At 34.4% G+C, this 23,445-nt stretch overlaps 2 protein-coding genes across 5 annotated transcripts; one reads left to right on the forward strand and one right to left on the reverse strand.

Annotated features, from left to right (window-relative positions):
• Positions 1–533: 533 nt before the first annotated feature.
• LOC147410145 (zinc finger protein 4-like) lies at positions 534–3,592 on the forward strand. Of its 3 annotated transcripts, none has more exons than XM_086432384.1 (2): positions 534–778; positions 2,506–3,592. In XM_086432384.1, exon 2 carries the CDS (start codon positions 2,586–2,588, stop codon positions 3,363–3,365), a length of 780 nt encoding a protein of 259 aa, XP_086288510.1. In that variant the 5' UTR covers positions 534–778; positions 2,506–2,585; the 3' UTR covers positions 3,366–3,592. The 3 variants fall into 3 exon arrangements, with proteins under 3 accessions (XP_086288510.1, XP_086288511.1, XP_086288512.1); XM_086432385.1 differs by having other exon boundaries at positions 534–773; XM_086432386.1 differs by having other exon boundaries at positions 534–769.
• A 2,229-nt stretch (positions 3,593–5,821) lies between these two features.
• On the reverse strand, positions 5,822–18,442 carry LOC147410146 (cyclin-L1-1-like). Of its 2 annotated transcripts, none has more exons than XM_086432387.1 (9): positions 18,293–18,442; positions 16,362–16,547; positions 16,175–16,256; positions 15,346–15,486; positions 14,467–14,636; positions 8,063–8,336; positions 7,150–7,543; positions 6,975–7,013; positions 5,822–6,203 (listed from the first exon to the last, which is right to left on the reverse strand). In XM_086432387.1, exons 2-9 carry the CDS (start codon positions 16,511–16,513, stop codon positions 6,130–6,132), a joined length of 1,326 nt encoding a protein of 441 aa, XP_086288513.1. In that variant the 5' UTR covers positions 16,514–16,547; positions 18,293–18,442; the 3' UTR covers positions 5,822–6,129. The 2 variants fall into 2 exon arrangements, with proteins under 2 accessions (XP_086288513.1, XP_086288514.1); XM_086432388.1 differs by lacking the exon at positions 18,293–18,442 and adding an exon at positions 17,656–17,800.
• Between the last annotated feature and the right edge of the window lie 5,003 nt (positions 18,443–23,445).

The following is a 23,445-nucleotide window of genomic DNA, read 5'->3' on the forward strand; positions in this document are numbered from 1 at the left end:
GAGTAAGTCGTAGCCGATGAGAAGCGTTTGAAATTGGAGCCTCCATGCGGTGTAATTTGTGGATGTGAGTTTTAGGGGTGCTTGTGCTGAAACGTTAATAGCAATGAGGTGTGTGGTGTTGTCTAGAGGATTAATGACGGTGGGGTGGGGGGTGGTTGATGACGGTGTGGTGGGAGTGGAGGCCATGACTTAGAAAGAAAATTTTTGTGGTGGAGGTGTGATCGGCTAGCGTTAAGAAATGGGTGGCGTTAGCCTTGAGGCTCTGATACCATGTAAAGATCTTATTTGATTTAGAATTCTTAGATTATTGTTACAAATGCCCAAATAGGGTATTTATAGGCATTACAAGAATAATCTAGAAAGTCTTAGTTATCATATTCTAGAAGATTGTAAGAATAATCTAGAAAGTCTTAACTATCCTAATCTAAAAGTTTGTAAGAATAATCTAGAAAGTCCCAACTATCATAATCTAGAATATTACAAGAATAATAAAGAATAATCAAGAATAATCCGGAGATATCCTATTACCCTCCACTCCCCCCCTCAACCTTTGCTTTCCCATAATTAAACATCACTACCCACACTGTCCCCTCTCTCTATCACTCTCTCTTCTTCATCTCAGCTCCACTTCTTTCTCTTTTCTATCTCTCACCCCTCTCTTTGTGAAGAAAAGACAGAGAAACCCACAATCTTGTTTCTCCTCTGATGAACATTTATTCAATGGAAGTTAAGTAGCACATTAATGGAAGATGTCTGCAATACCAAAGTAGTATGTATGGTAATCCCCCAAAAGCTATATTTCAGAGACTTGTTATGAAAGCTACTTTTGATTAGATACTTTCATGTGATGATGCTTCTAGGATGCTTGAGTTTTGTCTCTGTGGTGACTATTGACTCTGTTTATGGTCATCTATGTATGGGTTGCTTAAGATTGTGTTTCTTAAGTGTTTTGGATGAATTGGGTCCTTTCTTTATCTCTGCTTTTTTAATTAAATCTTCTTTGGCATCATTGATTTGGTTCTGTCGTGTTTGTCTAAAGGCCTCAATGGTAATCTGTTCATTAAAAGATTGAGGTTGATACTTATTATTGCTAAAATTGTGAACTATATTATCCATGAAAATATGAAAAATACAGTAAAAGGTTGATCGATTGGATCGATATCAGGGCGAAGATTGAGTGGTGAATTGGTGCTTGTAGTTGTCTTTATTGGGTTCTTGATTTTTCTTTCGCAGTCTTTTTACCTGTTTAATTATAAATTCTCATGGATGTTACTAAAATTTTTGAAGTAGTTAGAACTTAGAATGTCCAAGCTTTAAATTTTTTAAAAAAAGGTATCCTCATGGATATGTTGTTTCCTAATAGCAATCTGCAAATGAAGTGAAAAAAAATTAAATTAAATTGAAAAATTCTAGTCCACACACTGTACTATTGAATTTGTTGTGTGAATGTCTTGTATTCTGTTGGGGATACGTTGAGCTACGAGGGTGCTCGAAAGAAAATAGTGATTGTTCTTAATCTGATCCACTGCCAAACCACGTAAATCCTTGTGTTTTGTGTGATTTTTGTCCTCTTTGCTATTTCCTTCTTTCACAGAATTCAGTGTCTTAAATCATCATGTTCGAATATTTGGAATGTTTTTCAACACTTTCTCCTACGTCTTAGTCCATTATGCTTCTAGAGTCCTTTTGAGTTTGGTCTCTGTGATGAATATTTATTCTGTTTATAGACATCTGTGGTTTGTTTTAGATTTAGTTTCTTACATGTTTTGTATAGTTTAGACGAATTCTGTCATTTTCTTCTTCTTGTGTATTGTTTCTATGATATCTGCTCTATCTTTTTCTTCCTTTTCTTTTTTCTTTTCTTTTTTTAAAAATCTTTCTTGGTGTCTTTAAGCCTTTTCTTGAAAAGATTAAGATCGCTACTTGTATTTCTGAAATTCTGAATCAAGCTATCAATGCGAACATGTTGTATATTATTAGAAAGATTGACATATTTGGTTAACAACATAGTTAAAATCAACCAATTTAGTCCTTTTGAAGATTTCCATTTCATCATCTGTTTTTTGGACTAGTCAGGTGATTTTGGCATATTAGAATTAACTAAGGTTGGTTTAGGATTTTTTGTCGGGGTGGTTGGTTTTTGTTTTTGTTTCCCAACATAGATACTTCCACATTTAGAATAGCTGCCTTATAACTTTTGATTTGTTTTTAAGCTTTAATGGGATGCATGATTATGGGATTTGTGAGAATCTTAAGCTTGGAAAGAAGTAATAGATGGGAAATTAGCCATCACACAAAAGATTACAAAACCAACAGATCACAAAAGATTAATGTGTGTTTTTGCTTGCATTTCTTCTTGTACTTCGCTAGTATCACTACTATGTCAAAGATCACGACTGTTTAAAGTTTTGTGATCCCAATTGAGACCCGAACTCGATTTTCTCTTTTCTTTATAGAAAGAATGTCCAACTTGATAGTATAATTTTCGCTCTCTCATGAATGCAGGAGAAGAAAAGTCTGTCCACTGCAACCGATTATTTCTGATTGGGAACGATTTCTAAACCTTACTCTACTATAGCCAAGAAATGAAAAAACCCAACACTGATTCTAAAGCAGAGGCCTTGTCGGAAGATGAATCAGATGTCAGTAGCCAAGTCGCTTCCAATATATCGATCCAAGAAACCTCCTCAGATCCTCCAAAAGACACTAATACCAACTCCTCATGCCTTACAAATCTCATAAAGTTTCAATCAGAACCTGGATCAATCTCCCTTGACCTAACTCTTAGCTGCAACACTAATAATAGAGAATTGTTAGGGAGTACGAAGGACTCGGTGGGTTTCTCATTATCGAGCACAAGCGAGAGTAGCAATGAAGCTGCCCGTGTCCCAAGAATTTTCTCTTGCAATTACTGTCAACGTAAGTTCTACAGCTCGCAAGCTCTCGGTGGTCACCAAAATGCACACAAGAGAGAGAGAACACTTGCGAAGCGGGCCTTGAGAATGGGAATTTTCTCCGATAGGTATGCGAGCTTGGCAGCTTTGCCTCTACACGGATCCTCGTGGCGGTCACTTGGTATCAAAGCTCACTCTTCGGTGCACCACACAATTGCACCACACGAGAGACCCCTTGAGATTAGAGGCAATGCAAGGTTTGAAAATGGGTATCTCGAGAATCCAATGTTCATTGAGGATATCGATGATGATGTGGAAATGTTCTGGCCTGGGAGTTTTCGACAAGTGGCCGAGGAAGATGTTGGTCATCCGGGTTTTGAATTTATCGGTCGTTCGAATTTTAATTTTTTGGCTGTTGCTCCACCTCAAGAGAAGGAATTGGCAGTGCCAGATCTTACGCTGAAACTTTAAGTGATTGCTTTGTTTCCTTCTCTATGTAAAGTGAGATATGCCATAGTCATGCTTGCCAAGCTTCTCTTTTTCACGTATTTAGGTGTTTTAACTTATCTGTGCTGTTGTTGTATAAGTGCCTTTTTGAGGATGATTTTCGACATACTAAACATGATATGCTTGTATTGAAGAAGATATGATATGATTCTCATTGGCATAATATGTTATTCTCTTGTATTTCTTGTTCATTCCTTTCAGTAGAGCATTAAGGAAAAACAAATGATCATCAATCAACAATGGATCGACTGTCATGTTACATGTCAAAAGCTTGTAAAATCAATTTTTTTATCCAATATTAACTATCGTGACCCTAGTGTTATTTATGGTCCTAATCTCAGGTTACTTCTATGGAGGTATGCACAACTCTGGAAAATCCTATTTTTGTTTTATTTTTTCTCGTAAGTTCATCAATAGAATACTTTCATCGCCGTCCATGGACCAGGCAATTTTGCCGAACTACGTAAATCTTGTCTCATGTGTGATCTGTTCTTCTTTCTTTCTCTTTTGCATACTTGTTTGTGTGTTCATCGTCTGAATTGTAGGGTATTTGGATGCTTTTTCACAACAATAAGAAATTTCCAAGTTGAACTACTGGCCGGTGCTCTATTCATGCCTAGTGTGCAAGACGTAGACCATCCATAGTACTGAAGGCTCTCAACACCTAGAACACAATCCTTGGGGCATCACCAAACTAATGAAGATAACTGACTTCCCATCACATAGCCCAGATCAGGCACTCGACCACGCCATCATGCCAAGAATCAACTAATGTCACCATAAATTTGTCAACCTGTCATATGAGGATGATCTACTTGGTTTATGAGCACTAAGCATCTCATAATAAGCCGCGCATCGGATCCATAATGGTTTAAGATAGCCAATAAAGCACTACAATGGTGAGAGAGTATCAATGATTCTTTCTTAAACACATTTGTTATTAATGGAATTGAAGATCATGAGCCATTTGAAACACAATTACTTGAACTGTTCTAGGGGTCATGATAAAGCAAGGAAGATATGGATACGTATTACGAGTTTTGAAGGTTGAAGATGAGTTTATCGTAAAAATTCTCATCTTCAAAATGTTAATCTCCAAGGTAAATTATTTTTAACCTATTCAATCTCGTCGTCTATCCACCTTCAATACCTTGTAAACACCTTATATTTTCCTACGAAAAATACATCCTTCTACTTCAAAAATTATATCTTGTTCTTGAGTTTAAAGTTGACAAAATAGAAATTTGAGGTTGGAAATGAAGGGTAAAAATGGTTTGAAGATGACTTGTTATAGGAGAAAATTAAGAGGTTTTCAGGTACTAATTGAGTTTAAAAAAAATAAAAAATACATGCCATATGTCTAGAAGACAAGGAGCATTCTGCTCAACCCAGAAGGACATCGATTGAGCAATTATCGGTTTAGACTGGACCAAAATCTGACGGATCTTAATCTGAAAGTGATTTTATGATCAAATGGTCTCCAATGGATTGGCAAAATATGCTCAATGTTGGGTCTGTCACAGGCTTGAACATTGGCGATGACCTCTTTGAGCCTAGAAAAATAACCAATCATGAACTTGATAATGAAAGATTAAGAAGCTCAAATGTTGGCCTTAGCCAATTAGGCTTGAGTCAAAGGGGGCTTTTTTGGGCCTTCAATAGAGACTGGCTTATATGGGAACCAATGGGCTTTTGATTTATAATGTCGCGAAAATTTTCACTATTTTGGTTTTTTGTTAAATCTTTTGATATGAACAAAAGGAAAGATGGTTGGGCTGTCGAACTTGGCTTGAACAATGATATGGGTTAAATTGAGAATCTGGGCCTAATATATCATCTCGATATGGGCCACATTCTGGATTACTTACATGGCTGAACCGGATCCATCTTAGACAAGACTCTGGGCTTTTAGGTACTCAAGAGTAGATAGGGGGATTTTTGAAAAAAAAAAAATTTTTGTATTTTGCAATCAAACGCAATTAGGAAGATTTGGAAAAGTCACACCGCAAGGATGTTTGGCAACAAGGGGTAATAAGAACCAAAGGTATAAAGAAGAGCCCGTAGTTCTTAGTTTGGGTTCTGGTTCTCAACTAAGGATATTGATTCTGGAAATAAAATTCTATTTGCAATAATATTGAATTGAGAAACAAAATTCGATTAGCGGAACACCAAATAATATTGAATTATGGAAAATACGCACAAAAACAAGGTTATGGTTCAGAACAAGCTTTCCAACCAACCAACCAAGGAAATTACGACCATAACTGAATCAAACTCTAGCGAGGGAGGTGGGAACGGGATGACTCTAAAGTGGATTAAAATCAACCCTGCCCCAACTTGACCCTGCAGCCAAACAGCACCCCTTGATCTATCCAAGGCCATACAACTCATTGACTCACAAAAGCACAAAGAGATGGAGCTTATTAGTCAGTTAAAACTACCAATTTGAATTAATCAACAGGTATTCAGTTATACAGAATAGTAACCAGTTCGACAGATTACAACTTAGGCCATCAGCAAGCTAGCCGGCCAATTGTAATTTACCAATATTGTGTATTATGCTGCAACATAGTAATTCAGCGAAACTTGTAACAAACTGATTGTCTTATAATATCTCTGCTGAAGCCCTTTTGAGCTGAGACACACCACCCAATTTTTTTCCTTTTTCTCATTTTAACATTTTGATCAGATTATATATGTACACAGTACTGGTAGGGGACTAGAAGCTTCACGTGTATGAATGGTGTCTGTGGCGATCCTTCTCCCGGGATGAATACGAGGAGCTGTAGTAGTCACTGCGATCTAACAAAATATAAAAAGAAAATTTCAGATCAAGAGTCATAGATCAAAGATCACACTGAATCGAGATCCATCAGAGCATCTCCAACGACATCTTATTTGAGGGTAGCAATGCCAAATTTTGACAGATCACCCAAAAACCATGTTCCAATGCATGTGCTAATAGTTGTCTCAAATATGAAATATGTCAAGTCCTATGAAAAAATTGTCATTGGATTTAGCATAATTCTAAATATAAAAAAGTGTCTTTTGGGTTAGAAAAAGTGTTTTTTGAGTCAAGATCCAGAACGGTGTCTATATAGCGTGTTTTCATAGGAGTTTAAGACACATTGGGCTCCAACAAACACATGCCACGTAGACACCATATTTTGCTATGGGAACAAGAGACTATCTGGATCGCGACCCTTTTCAAAATATTGAAAATGTCTTTTGGATTAGTTAAGTCTTTAGGATTTTTTTTCCCGAATTTCCATCCCAAGGATACCAATGGTCTCCTTTGTTTTTCCACAGGCAAAGCATTGGAGAGTCTTGTGCCAAATATAAGATTTTTTTTATTTTATTTTTTTCAAAAAATGAAATTAAGAGATAAAAATATAGCATTGCCATTGGAGATGCTCTCAGAGTATCTATCCTCTACCACCAGTACAATCAAGAACACAAAGGTTGTTCATTTTGTCTCTTTTTTGCTTTGGATCAAACCCATCAAAGATGTCAAGGATTTTGTGCACTTAAGAAGAATAAAATGGAATGACCTAGTTAGTTTGAAGCACATACCTCTAGATTGGTGATGTCTTGATTTCTCTGAATGCCCCCCTGCATCCACAAACATCATGAATCAATCCATCCATGTAACTGCGCAAATAAGTCGAGCGCAAGAGCTCTACATAAAGTACAAGTGGATGCAATTGGGAGACCGAATACAGATAACAAGAGAGATTTATTACGAAACCTGAATCTTTTCCCTTATCCTTGGACCGATGACTTCTTTCCTTGACTTTGTCTCTCTCCCTTTCCACTTCCTTATCTCGCTCCCGTTCCCTATCAGAGTCCCTCCCCCTATCTCGATCCCGAGGTTTTGATCGCTCCCTATCCTTGTTCCTCTCTCCACTAACCTCCATTCTTTGTTCAGACTTCGACTTTGGCACATCGTCTTCTCCTGTATCTCCCTCAATGGGTACATTCTTGGTGTCATCATCATCACTCTTTCTGCACTCCTTGAGTTTGTCCAAGGCTACTTTAATCAATGAATCCTTCGAGCCATCATTGTCTGGATTGGCTAACGTAGAAGCAGCATTGGGAGTACTGGTATCATTACCAGTAGAAGGACCATTCTGCGAAACTTCCTGAGAAAGCATCATTGATGGTCAAATTTCATCCCCCAATATGGCCATATTTACGTAAAGGAATCATCATTAACAAGAAAAATGTAATGTACTTTGACGCATGGTTTCAAACTCTGTTTGACGAGACCAAGTTGTCTCAGACAAGATAAACAATTCAACTCAATTTATAATGATTTATTTATATATTTAAATGAAAATAATTATAAATTTTTTAATAAAATAAGGTAGATTAGAAAATGTTTAGTCATGAAATCATGTTCCACTAATATAATAATATTTAAATTCTAAAAAGATTAATTATTTTAATCAAAATCTACAAAATCCCAGTTGAATCCGTCGGAATTTTCAAAATATCATCTGAGTCATCTCACTTATCACGCAAGATGGTGTGAAGACTGAGACACCATGTATATCCTCGTCTAGTCGCTGAACAATACCGAGATGAGTCTGGCAACACATCTCGGTCTCGGACAAATTTAAAACTATGCTTTGAAGTAGAAAATGGAAAAAAGGATATACCTTTGGAGCTGGTTGAGCTAGCGAGTCCCATGTCTTATTTGATGGGGTGGTTGAGTTACCGTCCTTGCACACTGGTATGTATTGTGCCTTGGGAAGGCTGTATAGGTGAGCAAGAACTCTACAAACTTCATCAATCCCAGACTTCTCTGCATCAAAAGCTTTCCACCAAGGAGGGCTCTCAGGAAGAGGCACCTGGAATCTACGAGCAGCAGCATATATGACTCCACATGCAACAACTTCACTTTTAAATCGGACACATAATGTTGTACGCAAACTGCACAAAAAAATGCCAATATGTCAAAACAGATATAAAGTAGCATCATCGGTATTGTTATTAAACTAGCGGATGCCTACGGCACTTGTGACACGTGAATGTGTTTCTTACATGTTAAATATTCCTTACAATTGAAACTTTAATTAAATTGATATAATATCAAATCTAATTAAATCGAACAATTAGTATTAAAAAATCACAGCCTCTCGATTTCATGGAAAAAAAAATCATATTTTGAAAAATAAACATTGGGTCTTTAATCAAGTTTAAGAGATAACCTTAAAATTATAATTCAACAGTGAAAAATCAGTCATGTGGTGTCCATTTCATGAAAAATCCATTAAAATCTATATATATAAAAAAACAAATTAAAAGTCTCAATAATTTTTTTTAATTATCAAAAAGGTAAATGACACTTTTAATAAATAATTCAACAGTGGCTAATGTTAAAAAAATTACCAGTTGAGTTGGCCTAATCCAATGTTCACTTTTAAATATATATATATATATGGGTGGCGTTCGGAGGCCCTAAAGAGAGCCAAACATTTTTTCAATGTATGAGCTAGAAGTTTCAGAATGGGCTGATTTTTGGTGAGGATGATCTCCTCATCAAAAGTGGTTTACAAATATCAGACAGTCCACGATTCTTCAACTTGTAAACTAGGGTTAGAAGTTTCGGAATGAGCTGATTTTTGGTGAGGAGGATCTCTTCATCATAGAGATCATCCTCACAAAAAATCAGCCCATTCCGGAACTTCTAACCCATGTTTTGAAAAATGTTTGGCACAATGTTTGGCTCTCTTTAGGGCCTCCGAACGCTCCCCTATATATATAATGTAAAATGTATGACAAATTCAACATTATTTATGTTAATGAAACACAAGCATTTAGTTATAAACACCAGTCTAAGCTCATACAATAATTTATAATTTGAAAATGATTAATGTGTTATAAGTAGAATTTGGTGTCCAATAAAATCTCTCTTTATTTATGCTAGAGTGTGTGCATACATATTATACAACTGAGATGGTAAAGTATTTAAAACCTTTCCATATGATTACCTTATCATGATTGGTGCTAAATGAGTGGCTTTTGCCAATTAAAGATCAACATTGACCATGGATTTTATTTTCCTCAAAACATTGAGAATGGACTTTACGCCTTTGAATGTTTAATCATTGTATCTGGGGTGTTACTCAATAATACCTATCCCTTGTATTGCCATCATTTCACCCAAACAAATAAATCAGATAAGTGATTCCTAAGAAACCAGAAGTAAAAGACCAATTCTAGAGAAACATTAAATGATGGACTCTATTAGATTGTACCTATTCATGATTGATTTCTAGCAAATGGTTTAATAAAAAATTTTTACTAATCAAATCTAACATCTAGCACTAATCAATCTAATTTTAATAGAGAAAGAGAGTGGGTTCTAACTTTTAGATTAAGGGTATGAAGTGAGACCAAAAGTAATACCGTTCGCAATGACGTTATCCAGGATTAGGATTCAATTCAAGGTAGCAAACCAAAACTAAAAGGTTACCTTGGATGGGATTTTTTTACTCCAAAGAGCAGACACAAGAAGTTTTAGGTAAAACTAGCCCTACAATAAAGCTTTATAAAAATGATTCAACGGAGAAAGCCTAGTCCTGAGTACCCTCTCAAACCAATTAATCCTCTTCTAAAGGAGAAATTGACACTGTAGAAAGTTGGTAAATAAAGTTAATTATCAATGGAATTTCCCAATCATTAAGATGCCTCCTCCAGTCAAACTTCCAATATAACTTGTTTCCATCTTGAATCATAAACTTTAAATGGAAACCATGTTTATCTAATGAAATATAGTACAGACTTGTAAACTGCTCTTGCAAGGTGACTTGCTACACCATTTATCCTACTACATTCAAACTTTGCTCTCTTTTCCAATCTTGGAAGTATCCTTTAGTATAACCCTGGAAGAATCTTGTGATACGTTTCCACACCCTTCACCCATAAAATAATTCCGTCTCTCCACTCTCCAATCAAAAATTCCTACCCACAAAATTAGACATAAGTACCCTTCCTCAGAAACAATGATGGTCTTCTTTAAACCTTCCACAACATTTCCTTAACTAAGCACATTTGTTTATATTTTGGATACCAAATCACCCTTGCTTTTTACATTTGGAAATGTGTTCCCAACTAAAAAATTGGATTTTATACCTTCCGGACTTCTCCCACAAAAGAAAATCATGAATCAACCTATCAAATCTCAACTCCACACTCCTTACTTGCCCTTCCAAGAGATAAGGCGACACCATAATCTTTCAATGACTATACTTCATATAAATTTACTGGTACAGAGTCTTCCCAAGTGGAAGAACCATATAAGAAGCTAGAGAGTAACCCACTTGGCTTCCAAAAATCCCTGCTACAATGTCAATGCATAGTGTCAAGCACACCAAACACTTTTGCTTTATGCAAATTGATGGCAAACCCTGATACCTAACGAAACAACATAATCAATCTCTAAAGATTCTAACATGTTGTAAAGATGGATCATGGAATACCAATGTGTCATTGCAAACTAAAGATATGATATAGTTGTCCCATCAACTCCTGTCCTAAATCTTGCAAGGTCTCCGTTAGCCACAACCTTCCGCATGATGCTCTCTAGTGCTACAACAAATCATATGTATCAAAGGTATCGGAACAGCATTTACGTTTGCATACAAAAATTAGACAGAAGGATATATCAATTCATGGTTGGTTTTTATATGAAAAGAAACACAAATGTTGCAAGATTGAGGAATTTAGTTTGTCGTCCAATTAGTCGTGGACAAATTATCATCAGTAGAAGAGAAGGTCAATGACCCCTTGGTCTGGGACAAAAGATTTGAACCTCTGACATGAAGAAGAACATCATCATCACCTACACCTTATCCCAATTATCAGGTTTAGGAACAGGAACCTTACTTTCCCATCATGTCAATCTTGAGCCATAGTTCCACTCAAGAAGGTATGTTTCTAAATTCTAAGTTCTAAAAAACTCTTTATCTACTCTCTTATTGCCTATAGCTATTTTATAACCCATCACTAAGGTATATATCTCTAAGTTCCACATTCTTAGTAAAAACTTGCATTTTTTTCTTATTTTAGGTCCCATTAACTTATTCTTTGACATCCCTTATTTCCACCCTTCTTCCATCTTTTAATATAAATACCTAAAACAAGTAGTAGCCTATATTGTGTAGTTAGACCCCTCCAAGGATAATCTTACAGGCTTTGCAAATTGATCGTTCATTTTTCTTAAATAGAAAAAGGTTTAACTGGCATTTAATCATTACGCTCTTAAAAGTAATTAAATATTCACCCCACTTAGGGGTGGCAATGGGTCGGGTCGGCTCATGTTCATGTCCTATTGAGGTAAGGGTATCATGAAAAGTTACCAAACCCAACCCATTTATAAATAGGTATACCTGACCCAACCCATATATAACCTATTTAATAAAATTCTAGGGAAATGTTCAGCACCAAACATTTTTCAAAACATGGGTTATAAGTTTTGGAATGGGCTGATTTTTGGTGAGGATGATCTCTACGGTGAGGAGATCATCATCACCAAAAATCAGCCCATTCCAAAACTTCTAACCCCATCAAAAATGGTTTACAAAAAATGGACGGTCCACGATTTTTCAACTTGTAAACATGGGGCTAGAAGTTTTGGAATGGGCTGATTTTAAGTGAGGATGATCTCCTCACCGTAGAGATCATCCTCACCAAAAATCACCCCATTCCAAAACTTCTAACCCATGTAGGACAAAAATGGTTGGCTAAAATGTTGGCCAAAATGTTTGGTACTGAACGGGACCCAAAATTCTAATCTTTATTGGAAAACATAAGTTCCATTTCCACCACCCAAAATTAAATATCATTACTAAAAATAAGGTCACAAAACCGTAAACTAAGTTAAATGGTGAAAAATAACCTTCTTTTGAAAAAAAAAAAATTTAAGTTCATAGAATTTTGTCATTTACAGCCATGTGGCATCAGATCATGTTTTTTGGATGCCATAAGGTGTAATCAAAAAATTTCCTTACTAACTTAGTAAGGAAAGTATTTTTCAATATTATGAATTCCAAAAAAAAAAAAAATTATTATTATTAGTATTACTATTATTATTGGCAAAGCAAAGTGTATTTCATTATTACATGAGACATAATAGCCTTACACGGTAAGATCTTAAGATCTTAAATCTCACTGAAGGTCATTTTGCCAATATTAGGAATCAAACACTACATACCTCTATATTTTAATGAAGAAAAATGGAGTAAAAAAATATATATATATAAATAAATAACTTAGTAAGAAAAGTGTTTTTTCTTTCCCAAACTAAAGTTTAACCATTTATTAATTTAAAAATATCTTAAAACACCCTTTATATTTTATAGAATTTGATAAATAAAAAAATGCATTATGAAAAAGTTCTAGGGAATTCTAGAAAAAAATGAGGAATTTAAAAAATTCTTAAATAATTGTTGATATATTTAAAATTACATGTTAATGACAGAATAACTAAACATGTCTAAACAGGTTAGGCGGGTTGACGCCCATAACCCAAAGCCAACCCATTTAATAATCGTGTCAGACGGGTTGACACTATTATGACCCAAACCCACTAACTTCGTGTCGTTTTCAAGTTGTGATTGCGGGTTGTTTTGAGATTGCCACCCCTAACCCCACTTTTTAAAATATGTGTTTGCTATCCCAAGTCATCCTTTTACTATCTCATAACCTCCAATTTTCTTCCCCATATGATCATTTAAGTCTCCCTTAAATATCCTCTCCATCCAACATTATTTGGATGAGTTTATCCATGTCTTCCCAAAAATGTTTTAAATGATCCTTAAGAGATCCATAATTGGCTAAGTTTTTTGGATAAAAAAAATAAAATATAAAAATGGCAAAGGTTACTTGGCAACAAAACTTTGCTTGAATCTCCCTACGGAACTCGACGGTTTATGGCTGTTCTAGCCATGCAACACCAAACAACAATTCTATCCCTGCATTCTTAAGAGGGAATCAGGTGCTTCCCACCACACCAACCTTGAAACTATCCGGATACCCAAAAATGGCTTTGCAATCAAACCATGGGATAATTTTTCTTTTTCTTTTCGGAGGGAGGGGGGGAGAACTTTGCATTAAAACCAAGTTATTCTTTGAGCTGACTATATCAACCTCTAAGGCTCTAACTAATAAATATATGTATATATTCTTTATCCCATTTGAATCTTGAGCCTTACATAATAACTGTCATTTTTATTTTTTATTTTTGGTGAATTCTCACCCTAACCCTGTTAAAAGGCCTTCATGTTCTTTGATGATATTCTTTTACAATATCTCACCCTGTAGGTTCCACAAAACATGTATATGGATAATATTTGCTTTCTAGATGGAAGAGTTCTTGTGATTCTTCAGCATGGCTTTTGAATCAGTTCCAATAACAGTAATTCCTAATACAAGGCTTCACCTTATGCCCGAATCATGAGAGGCTTTCTCACTGATATTGAATCCTTCACTTGTATGGATATTAGGAGTTCAAATCAAAACTCAAATAGTCAAGAACCCATGATTCTCTCATACATCTGTTGTCATGAGATTCAAAGAAGTCAACAAGATATGGCAATGCATAATCGAAACTTGTCAAGTGCCAACTAATTACCTGAGATAAAGTTATGATAATTGACAAGTAGGCAGATTTCTTTCAAATGTTGTTGGGTCACATCCTAACTAACCTTTCCATCTTTATGGATCAAAAGAAGCACCTAAATCCGTTTGAGGAAAAACACTTATCAGTGAAGAAAAACACTATTACTCATGAAAATCTGGTCTCTCGTAAATGCAGCCATGCAATTCTTACGAAAACTGAACAAAATTAAAGTGACTGGTATTTAAAACAGGTAAGCGATTAAAATCATGGATATATACACCAATGGATTCCACAGGCCATACCAAGTTAAATGTTAAAAGGTATGGGCATGAATTGAGAGTGGAAAATGCAAAATAAACATATTGAGAACAAAGTAGCTATATTGGAAGTCACCTACAAAATTGAAAATATCTGTTCTTTCAAGGAGTAGAAAATTACCTATCATTTGCTAGATTCCAAGCTTCCTGCCTCAACTCTGGAGGTGTTTCAAGGGTAGCAAGGTAGTTCGATATGAACTTATGGGGATGTTCGACATGACAAATGAAACCCATTTCTTTCAACAAATGCCTTTCTGTTCTGTTCAAATCCATCTTCAACTCTGAATATTTCTGTAAGAAAAATGATCGAAGACAGGAAACCTTACTTTAGAAAGAAGCCAAGTTAGGAATTAAGTTAGTGCAACTGCCACTTGCATTGCAATACTAAAATTAACCGAATTTTGCAGAATATATATATATATGGGTAGCATTCAATGGCCAACAGTTTGGCAAACACATTTTTCAAAACATGGGTTAGAGGTCTTGGAATGGGCTGATTTTTGGTGAGGATGATCTCTACGGTGAGGAGATCATCATCACCAAAAATCAGCCCATTCCAAAACTTCTAACCCCATCAAAAATGATTTACAAAAAATGGACGGTTCACGATTTTTCAACTTGTAAACTGGGGCTAGAAGTTTTGGAATGAGCTGATTTTTGGTGAGGATGATCTCCTCACTGTAGAGATAATCCTCACCAAAAATCAGCCCATTCCAAGACCTCTAACCCATGTTTTGAAAAAGTGTTTACCAAAATGTTTGCCAAACAGTTGGCCATTGAACGGGACCCTATATATATATATATATATATATATAGAGAGAGAGAGAGAGAGAGAGGTAGGTTTCAGTGTTATCTATATATCATGCAAAGAAAAAAGAGGTTAGGAAAGTATGAACATGAGTTTGCAACTAATGAGTTTAAAAAAGGAGAGAACTTGTTCACAGCCCAAACAAGAGAATGACAGGAAAAAAAAAACTTAAAATTAAGGAGTCAGACTAACCTTTGAAAAGAGATCCAAATGCTTGACTGGTAAATTCTCTCTTCGGCATTCCATTCGATGAAAAACAATGAGGACATGCTTTGCTTTTCTAGGGCTTTCCTCCAATTTTGAAGCAAGCCAAACACAACTAGCGGCAACTCTCTGTAAGTCAATACAACCAATTAGTATGTAAATACTACTAAGCTCAAGATATAGCATCAAAAAAAGAAATTTTCATAAACTTTAATATTTTGTCGTAATGAAGAGAGAGGACAGGGGGGTACAACTCGGTTTAGGTCGGGCCAAATTGGAACTGAACCAACATAGGTCGGTTCCACTAAATAAGAACCAAAATATCAATAGAACCAAACCAAACTAAGGTCAGTTTGGTTCGTTTCGGTTCTATGGGTTGCCAATATTCTATAAACTTTCTTGGAAGTATTATATTTTTAATTGAAAGAAAAAAAAAACAAATATATAATAAACATAAAATTTCGTACAATAAATCATTAATCTATCCATAAAAAAAAGTTATTAATTTATATGTAAAAAACAAGTCGTTAATCTATGTCCCAACTCCTAAAATAATTCATAATAAATTAATATATATTTATTTATTTATTACATGAGGGTTCGGTTCTATACATGCCTTGAACCGAGAACCGAACCAAATTGATCAGTTCTCTATTTTTTCTTAACCCCAAACCGAACCGCAAAAACTGAACCAACCAGCCCAAAGCAACCGGTTTGGTTCGGTTCTCGATTTGAACAAGACCAAGTTGCACCACTGAAAAATGTATAAAGCAATACCAAAATAAACAAGGAAAAAAGTTTTATTAGAGTATGGGACCTTCACATTAAAGCGAGCAAATGACTTCTTGCAGTAGAAACGATGGAAAAGAACTTGGCCCGTGGCCATCACCGCTTGAGGTCCGTGCGGGATAAGTTAATAAAACTAATACAACCAAAAGGTAAATCGAACATAGAAAGCTTGTAAGATTCACCAAAATTCTTTAAGAAACATAGAAAAAGGATACAATCTGAGTAAAATGCCACTTTCTTGGATGAGATCACAGCCATAGATCCTAAGGGTTGTCTCTGTTGCCTCATCTATGCCATCTTTCCTAGAAGGCGAGTTCTTTAACTGCTCATCTGTTGGATAGAACGTGTCGATCGCCGTGTATATCATCGTTAGAAGAAGACCTCAATCGACAAATCAATTACTGTGAATAGCAAATCTAGTTTCAGATACTGAAGTGAAAATCAATAACCATATAACCAATTCATTATAAGTTTCTTCTATAAACAATCGTAAATTTGAATTGAGCTAAAAGAAAACAAGCAGTTCACCAATAGAATGAACAATAAGAAAAGCACGCAAGCACGCACAAATCTTACAGCTGCTTTTCTTTTATAATCTATTCCCACCATTGTTTCAAATCTCGGTTTGACGTCTCCTCGTCCATGAATGAGACCGAGTTATCTCAGATGAGTCAACTCGTTTCGGATGAGATAAACCATTTAACTCAATTTATAATTATTTATTCATATATATATATATAATATATATATGAGTGGCGTTCGGGGGCCCTAAAGAGAGCCAAACATTTTTCATTGTATAAGTTAGAGGTTTCAGAATGGGCTGATTTTTTGGGAGGATGATCTCTATGATGAGGAGATCATCCTCACCAAAAATCAGCCCATTCTGAAACTTTTAACCCCATCAAAACTGGTTTACAAAAATCGGACGGTCCACATTTCTTCAACTTGTAAACTAGGTTTAGAAGTTTCGGAATGAGCTGATTTTTTGTGAGGATGATCTCTTCACCATAGAGATCATCCTCACAAAAAATCAGCTCATTCCAAAACTTCTAACCTCTATTTTGAAAAATGTTTGGCACAATGTTTGGCTCTCTTTAGAGCCTCTGAACACTTTCCTATATATACATATGAAAATAATTATAAATTTTTTATATAAAATAAGGTATATTAGAAGATTTTTTTTTTTTTTATCGATAACGAAATTTATTGATAAAGTGGTTAACAAGACCAACTAAAAGATACAACTACAAGATCAAGGAAAAGGGATTGAACAAACCAAATCCCATGTAGCAACAAAATCATCAAAAAAGACACTGCTAAACTCCTCGAACACCTTGCACCAAAAGAAAATACAAGCAAGAGTTGCAACAATATTTTATTTTAATAATAAATGTTCAAATTCTAAAATTAATTATTTTCATTAAAATATACAAAATCCTACTTGACTCGGATGAGTTTTACTGACTCAGATGAGATTTTCAAAATATCGTCCAAGTCAACTTGTTTAACCTGAGAGATTCCACAGATGTGAGATGCCATGTTTATCCGTCTCCTTCATGGACAATACCGAGATGACTTGGGCAAGGCATCTGGGTCTCAAACGATATTTAAAACAATGACTCCCGCAGAACACACAAATCCTCTTGAATTTGATTCCCTTGTCTTGCTTGCAATGTCTCACTAAAAGAAGAAAAATTCCCCCATTTATTCTCAAAGGGGTTGGAGCAACCGATATTCCTGCTTAATTTTATTTTCTTTGCAATCAAACTACGTAAAAATCACTTATTTTCCTAAAAAACAAGTTTCCCTAAAAATTTCCTTGCAATCAAACACGTACCCTAGCTGTAAAATCAGATAAGAGTCCAATTTCCTTAATCATCTTACCTAAAACAAGTGATTAATAACTTTTCTTACTAAATTTCTTTCAGGATACCATATTACACGGATCATGTTCTTGAAAATGAGGATTTGAACCATAAATTTCGTGGTTTGTGTGTTTGATATTTTGAGGATCCAAAACAGATTAGAGAAACAAACAGAAACAAAATTTTATGAAAACTTCCGCATAGAAAGAGAAATTACATACAAAAGATAAAGCGATCGAACACAAGATAAAGAACAATAACATATTTTAAATCGAGATTACCTCTAATTATTCTTCAATTCGAGGGTCTCCCAAAACCTAAAATCAAATCGATATACCGAACAGAACCTGAGTAAGCTTTCCTTTTTCATTATGTTTTCGAAAATTACTATTAGCACACCAACCTTTACTTAGGGTAAATTACCGTTTCTATTATTAACCCTGGTTTCATTTCAAAAGGATTGGTTTGTTGTAAGTAAAAGTTGGTGTGGCAATAGAATTTATTTATTTTATTTTTTTTCAAAAGAGAGATTTACAGTACAGGACAGACGGTTAAATTTCAAGGAACAATCTCCATTTCGTAGGCTGAATATGATGAAATTTCGGTTTGGATACACTCTTCATTTTAATTCCCAAAATAGGATTTTACAATGAAATCGTCTTATCAGCAATCTCGTTGATAATTTATCAACAAATTCGTTGATTATACAAATGATGAATTTAGTAAAAAAACATGTTTTGAAAATTAAAATGAATGGTATACCGAAATTGGAATTTAGCCATAAGTTGCGCACCGTTTAAAAGAAAAATCCCTAATTTCTAAAGGATTGATTTTTTGTAAGTAAAAGTTGGTGCAGCAAGGACAATCCAAAACCATTGCATTCTAGATTTAATGGAAAAAACTCATATTCAAAAGAAAAAATAAATAAATTCGATTTTGAACTTGAACCAATGTGTTGAAACTGGATGAGCACCGGACTCCCAATCAAAACTCAACCATGAAAATGAACTTTTTTTCAAAAATTCTTAGAATTTTGTCCTTTATATCCTATGACATTAGATCATGTTTTTGGATTTCACAAATTGATGAGGTTAGGATGCAATACTCCAAGGTTTGTTGAGTAACAAATTAACCTCATCAATTTAAATTTCATGACATGGATCCTATTTCAAGATTTGTTGAGTTTCAAACTCTCTAAAAATAAAGAACTTCTATTGCCACACCAACTTTTACTAACAGCACCTCAAAATGAGTGTTAATTCTTAGATGATTTACACGTGAATTGGAGTGCTATTAGTTAAAGCTGGTGTGATAACAAACTTGATAACTTTTTTTTTTTCTTATTTTGGCGGGCATATAGGATTTGAAGGTGTGACTTGGGGACCATCTCAACTAGCCCCTAATGGTTAATAGTCGTTTAACATGTGGTGCAAATGACATAAGAAATAAGAGAAAACATTTCTCTCTTTTACTCACAGTGAAAAAATGAAATTTCGATCACTTTGTGGCATTCGAAAATATGATGCCACGAGATTGTAGAAGAAAAAATTCTATGAACTTTAAAAACATATTAAATATAGATTTTTTTTTTTTTTCCACCATCGAGTTATAATTTTAAATTTGGGTGTTTGGTAGTTGTCTACTTTCAACAGCTTGGATCAAGTTCGAAAAACCCTTTTTTTTAATATGAATTTTTCCATGAAATCTACAAAGTTGTGGTATTGGGTTGTCAATATGTTAATCCATGTAGGCCTAACAAACCATTTTAAGATTTGAAATCTTAAAATTAAAATTTTTGACCAAATGATAGAGAATTGCGGACAAGACAGAGAAATTGTCTCTCTATTACTTATGTCATTTGCGCCACATGTCAAACCACTATTGGGATGTGAGCAAAAAATCACTCATAAAAGATACTCAGATTGGTGCCACATGTCCTTTCCATAGCCTTTCCCAAGGTTATAAACATGGAAAACACTAGCTTCAACATCTCTATCAAACAGACATTGAGATGTTAGGGATTCTAAGAAAATGTATCTCAAGAAGAAATACTAATCCCCAAAGAAATAATTGATCTCCAGGAAATTTGTGTTCTTTCTTACTACACTGACCCACAATAGAAATCCTATAAATATTTGTGAAACCACTAACATGGGATTCACGTTGAACCCAAATCCAAAATAATTGGTTTTTTTTTTTTTTTTTTTTTGGATCCTTTGAGAAGATCAAAATCATAAAATAGGTTAAATATGGTTTAATTTCCCCTAATCTAACTTGGAACCTTTGTTGAGTTTAGTCCCACATCGGACACTAATTGTCTTGTCTCTCTCCTTATAACCTCTTTAGCATCTCTACTCATTGGTTATTGGTTTTGAGTTGGACACCCAAATTTATCATGGTACCAAAGCGTGCCTTTCTCTATTCCATGTCACCTAATTCATATCTCTACGTGCTTTGGTTTAGTCCGACCCACATGTATAAGGGTGTGTTGATTTTAGTCCCACATTAGATATTAGTTGCCTTGTTTCTCTCTTCATAAGCTCGTGAGCCTCTCCACTCCAAACCAATTGGTTTTGAGTTGGAGCCAAAGGTCTACCCAAATTCCAATGTCATATTACATTGTGACTATATTTTTCGATTTATCAATATATATTACTAATTTTCTACCAGTCAATTCTTATATAAAATACAAGGCTTATAATAGTAAAGGAAAGCTACTAGTGGCACCCCCAACTTTTACTTATTACACCTCACTTAAAAGTATAGAAAATAAGTAACTGATTGAGAATAAGTAAAAGTTGCGGGTGCTAATGGAAACCTTCTCATTTTTTTTTTTTTTTTTTTTGTTGCTAGATAGACTTATACGACCCTAATCATAATGATAAACAACTATTGAAATTGTTTGAGCAAGTGTAAACGATGTTTTGTAATGTTGATATTATAATTTGAGCCAAACCATTGTATTGTTTGAATAATGTATTTTAATCTTTAATTGGGGGTTTGATAAATAATTTAAGAAATTGGGGTGTAATAAGTAAATGTTGGGATGCCAATAGCAGTTCTCTAAAATATGGGAGAGGATAACAAAACAATTCATTAAAACCCAATACAAATGAAATAATTTAGATCCATATCAAAAGGAACCATTGAACCGAAAGCCATTTGTTGAAGAGTGGCACATCAAATTTTTGTGCTTCAACTAGAGGAAACATTTGTTCTTATTCTTTTTAAGGTGATTTGTAGACATCACACATCCCTCCACATTTTAGTGAATGTTAGAGAATAGTCTGATAATTTGATGTACTTTTGACGCACGCAACTGACGCTTGATGACGTGGAAGCATATAACTTACTAAAAAAGGGAAAAAAGAAAAAAAGAGTTTCTCTCTCCTACTCATAGTGAAAAAAAAAAGAAACTTTTAGATCTAATCATCTTGTGACATTTAAAATCATGATCCGATGAAATGGGATTGTAGAGGATAAAATTATATGAACTTAAAAAAAATAGTTATTTTTCACCATTCAATTTTATTTTTAAATTTGGGTGCTCGACGACCATCCATTTTAAACACCTTGGATCAAGTTCGAATTTTTTTAATTTTTTTTTTAATATGAATATTTTTTTTAAAATCTAGATAGCGGTGTCGTTGGATTGTCAATGTGATAATCAATATGGGCCCAACAATCCTTTTTAAGATTTGAAATCTAAAAAAATAAATATGTGGACAGAAAACAGGCAAGAGTGAGAAAGTTACTCTCTTTTTATTTATTTAACAAGTCATGTGTTTCCACGTGAGCATGCATCAGGTGTATGCACCAAAAGTACGTCATACTATCAGCACTCATTTGAGAATTGAAATGAAATGCCCATTGTGTATTCAAACCGGTGATATATTTTGACTTTGGTCTTCTTTGTGACACCAACTTAAATTAACCTAAATGCCCTCCTCTTAAGTCTTTGGTAAAAAAAATCCTTGACCTTTCTCCCCAAAAAATCAGCATCTTCAATTTGTAGGATTTATTTATTTATTTATTTTGTCGACTCTTTTCTATGACATTAGAAATTTTATATCCTTAAACTTTCAAACCTCATAAACAAGATAAAAAACACTCATCCAACTATTTTAATGGATCTGGTCTAGATTGAATCAGGGTCAATCTGAGACCAATTCGAAAACAATATATTGTGGATTGGATATCTAATATAGTTAACATGCTCTCTAACATTTCATCCGATTGGAGCCTAACAAATAGGGTCATGGTTGATCGAAAATCAATCCAATAGATTATTGGATTGAATTCTTATTATTAAAATGCAAATCCCCGATCCAATTTCAAGGTTATCTAACCGGATTTGAAAGAAGCAACAAATAAACTATTTTGTTTAAATGTATAACACACCACTAATAAATCAACAAATAAACTATTTGAAAGAAGCATCAATATGTTATGATGTAGGTTCCTTTTGGCTTCACCTATTCCTTTTCAATCTCTTCTCATATGTTCATTTTATAGTTGTAATTATATATAATTTTTTTTTTTATGTAATATTAAAAAAGAAATTAGCATCATATACATCGTAACAAAGTTTGGATTTAGTAATTATTTGGTAGGATTACAATTCAAATAAATTCAAGAAAGTTTCATAAAAAATTCAGTAAACTTTGGGAGATTATACAAAATAATTTTTTTTTATGTTTCTTACCAATGGACTTCAACCTCTCTCTAAACCTCATCTTCTTTTTTATGCTTTGATGTTGAAAAAACTAAAACTTTGGAAAAAAAAGAGTAAAAATAGAGTCCCGATTTTGTAACTCAACCTAATAGTGTGGCTCAAAAACTCACCGACATGGCATGCACAAAAAATCGTAGAATCTTTCTCTTGAAATACACAATTGCACTTTCGGGATACATAGCTGCAGATGGCAAGTCAGTTATGTATCCCAAGGGATAGAATCTATGATTCTACTCATGCCACGTCGATAATTTTTAAGTCAACCTGTCAGGTTGAGTTATAAAATCAGCACTCGTAAAAATATTGTCATATTCTACAATAAATTAAAGAATCAATTCGTTGATTTAATTGGCTAACCCCTAATTCAGAGAATTTTACTCATTTTTTGAAAAATTCACAGGATTTTGTGACTATGATTGTATTTAGTTATAAGAAGGTTGAGAAATGACCAAATCGATAAGAAATTGAATTCATATTGTTTAATTTTGTACATCCAACGATCATCCATTTTCGAATCCTTGGATTAGGTTAAAAAAAAATATTAAATTTGATCTAGGTCATGAACCCTAAATGGGTGTTGAGAATTGAGATGGTATTTTAATTTCAATCTTCATCGGGTGTCATAAATAAAAATTGGTGTGGCAACATAAACATATCACTGTTCAAATCTCTTAATAATCTTTTCTCCCACACCAAAGA

Source organism: Akebia trifoliata, chromosome 2 (genome assembly GCF_017979445.1).
Source record: "Akebia trifoliata isolate Shusen 1 chromosome 2, ASM1797944v1, whole genome shotgun sequence".
NCBI lineage: Eukaryota > Viridiplantae > Streptophyta > Magnoliopsida > Ranunculales > Lardizabalaceae > Akebia > Akebia trifoliata.

Bases quoted from the DNA above. Each gene is read 5' to 3' on its own strand.
- LOC147410145 (XM_086432384.1), top strand. From the start codon at position 2,586: ATGAAAAAACCCAACACTGATTCTAAAGCAGAGGCCTTGTCGGAAGAT.
- LOC147410146 (XM_086432387.1), bottom strand. From the start codon at position 16,513: ATGATATACACGGCGATCGACACGTTCTATCCAACAGATGAGCAGTTA. The intron at 16,257-16,361 runs GTATCCTTTTTC...TATCCCGCACGG, and splicing joins AGTGGCATTTTACTCAGATT to ACCTCAAGCGGTGATGGCCA. The intron at 8,337-14,466 runs GTAATTTTCTAC...TTTTTTGTGCAG, and splicing joins TGGAATCTAGCAAATGATAG to TTTGCGTACAACATTATGTG.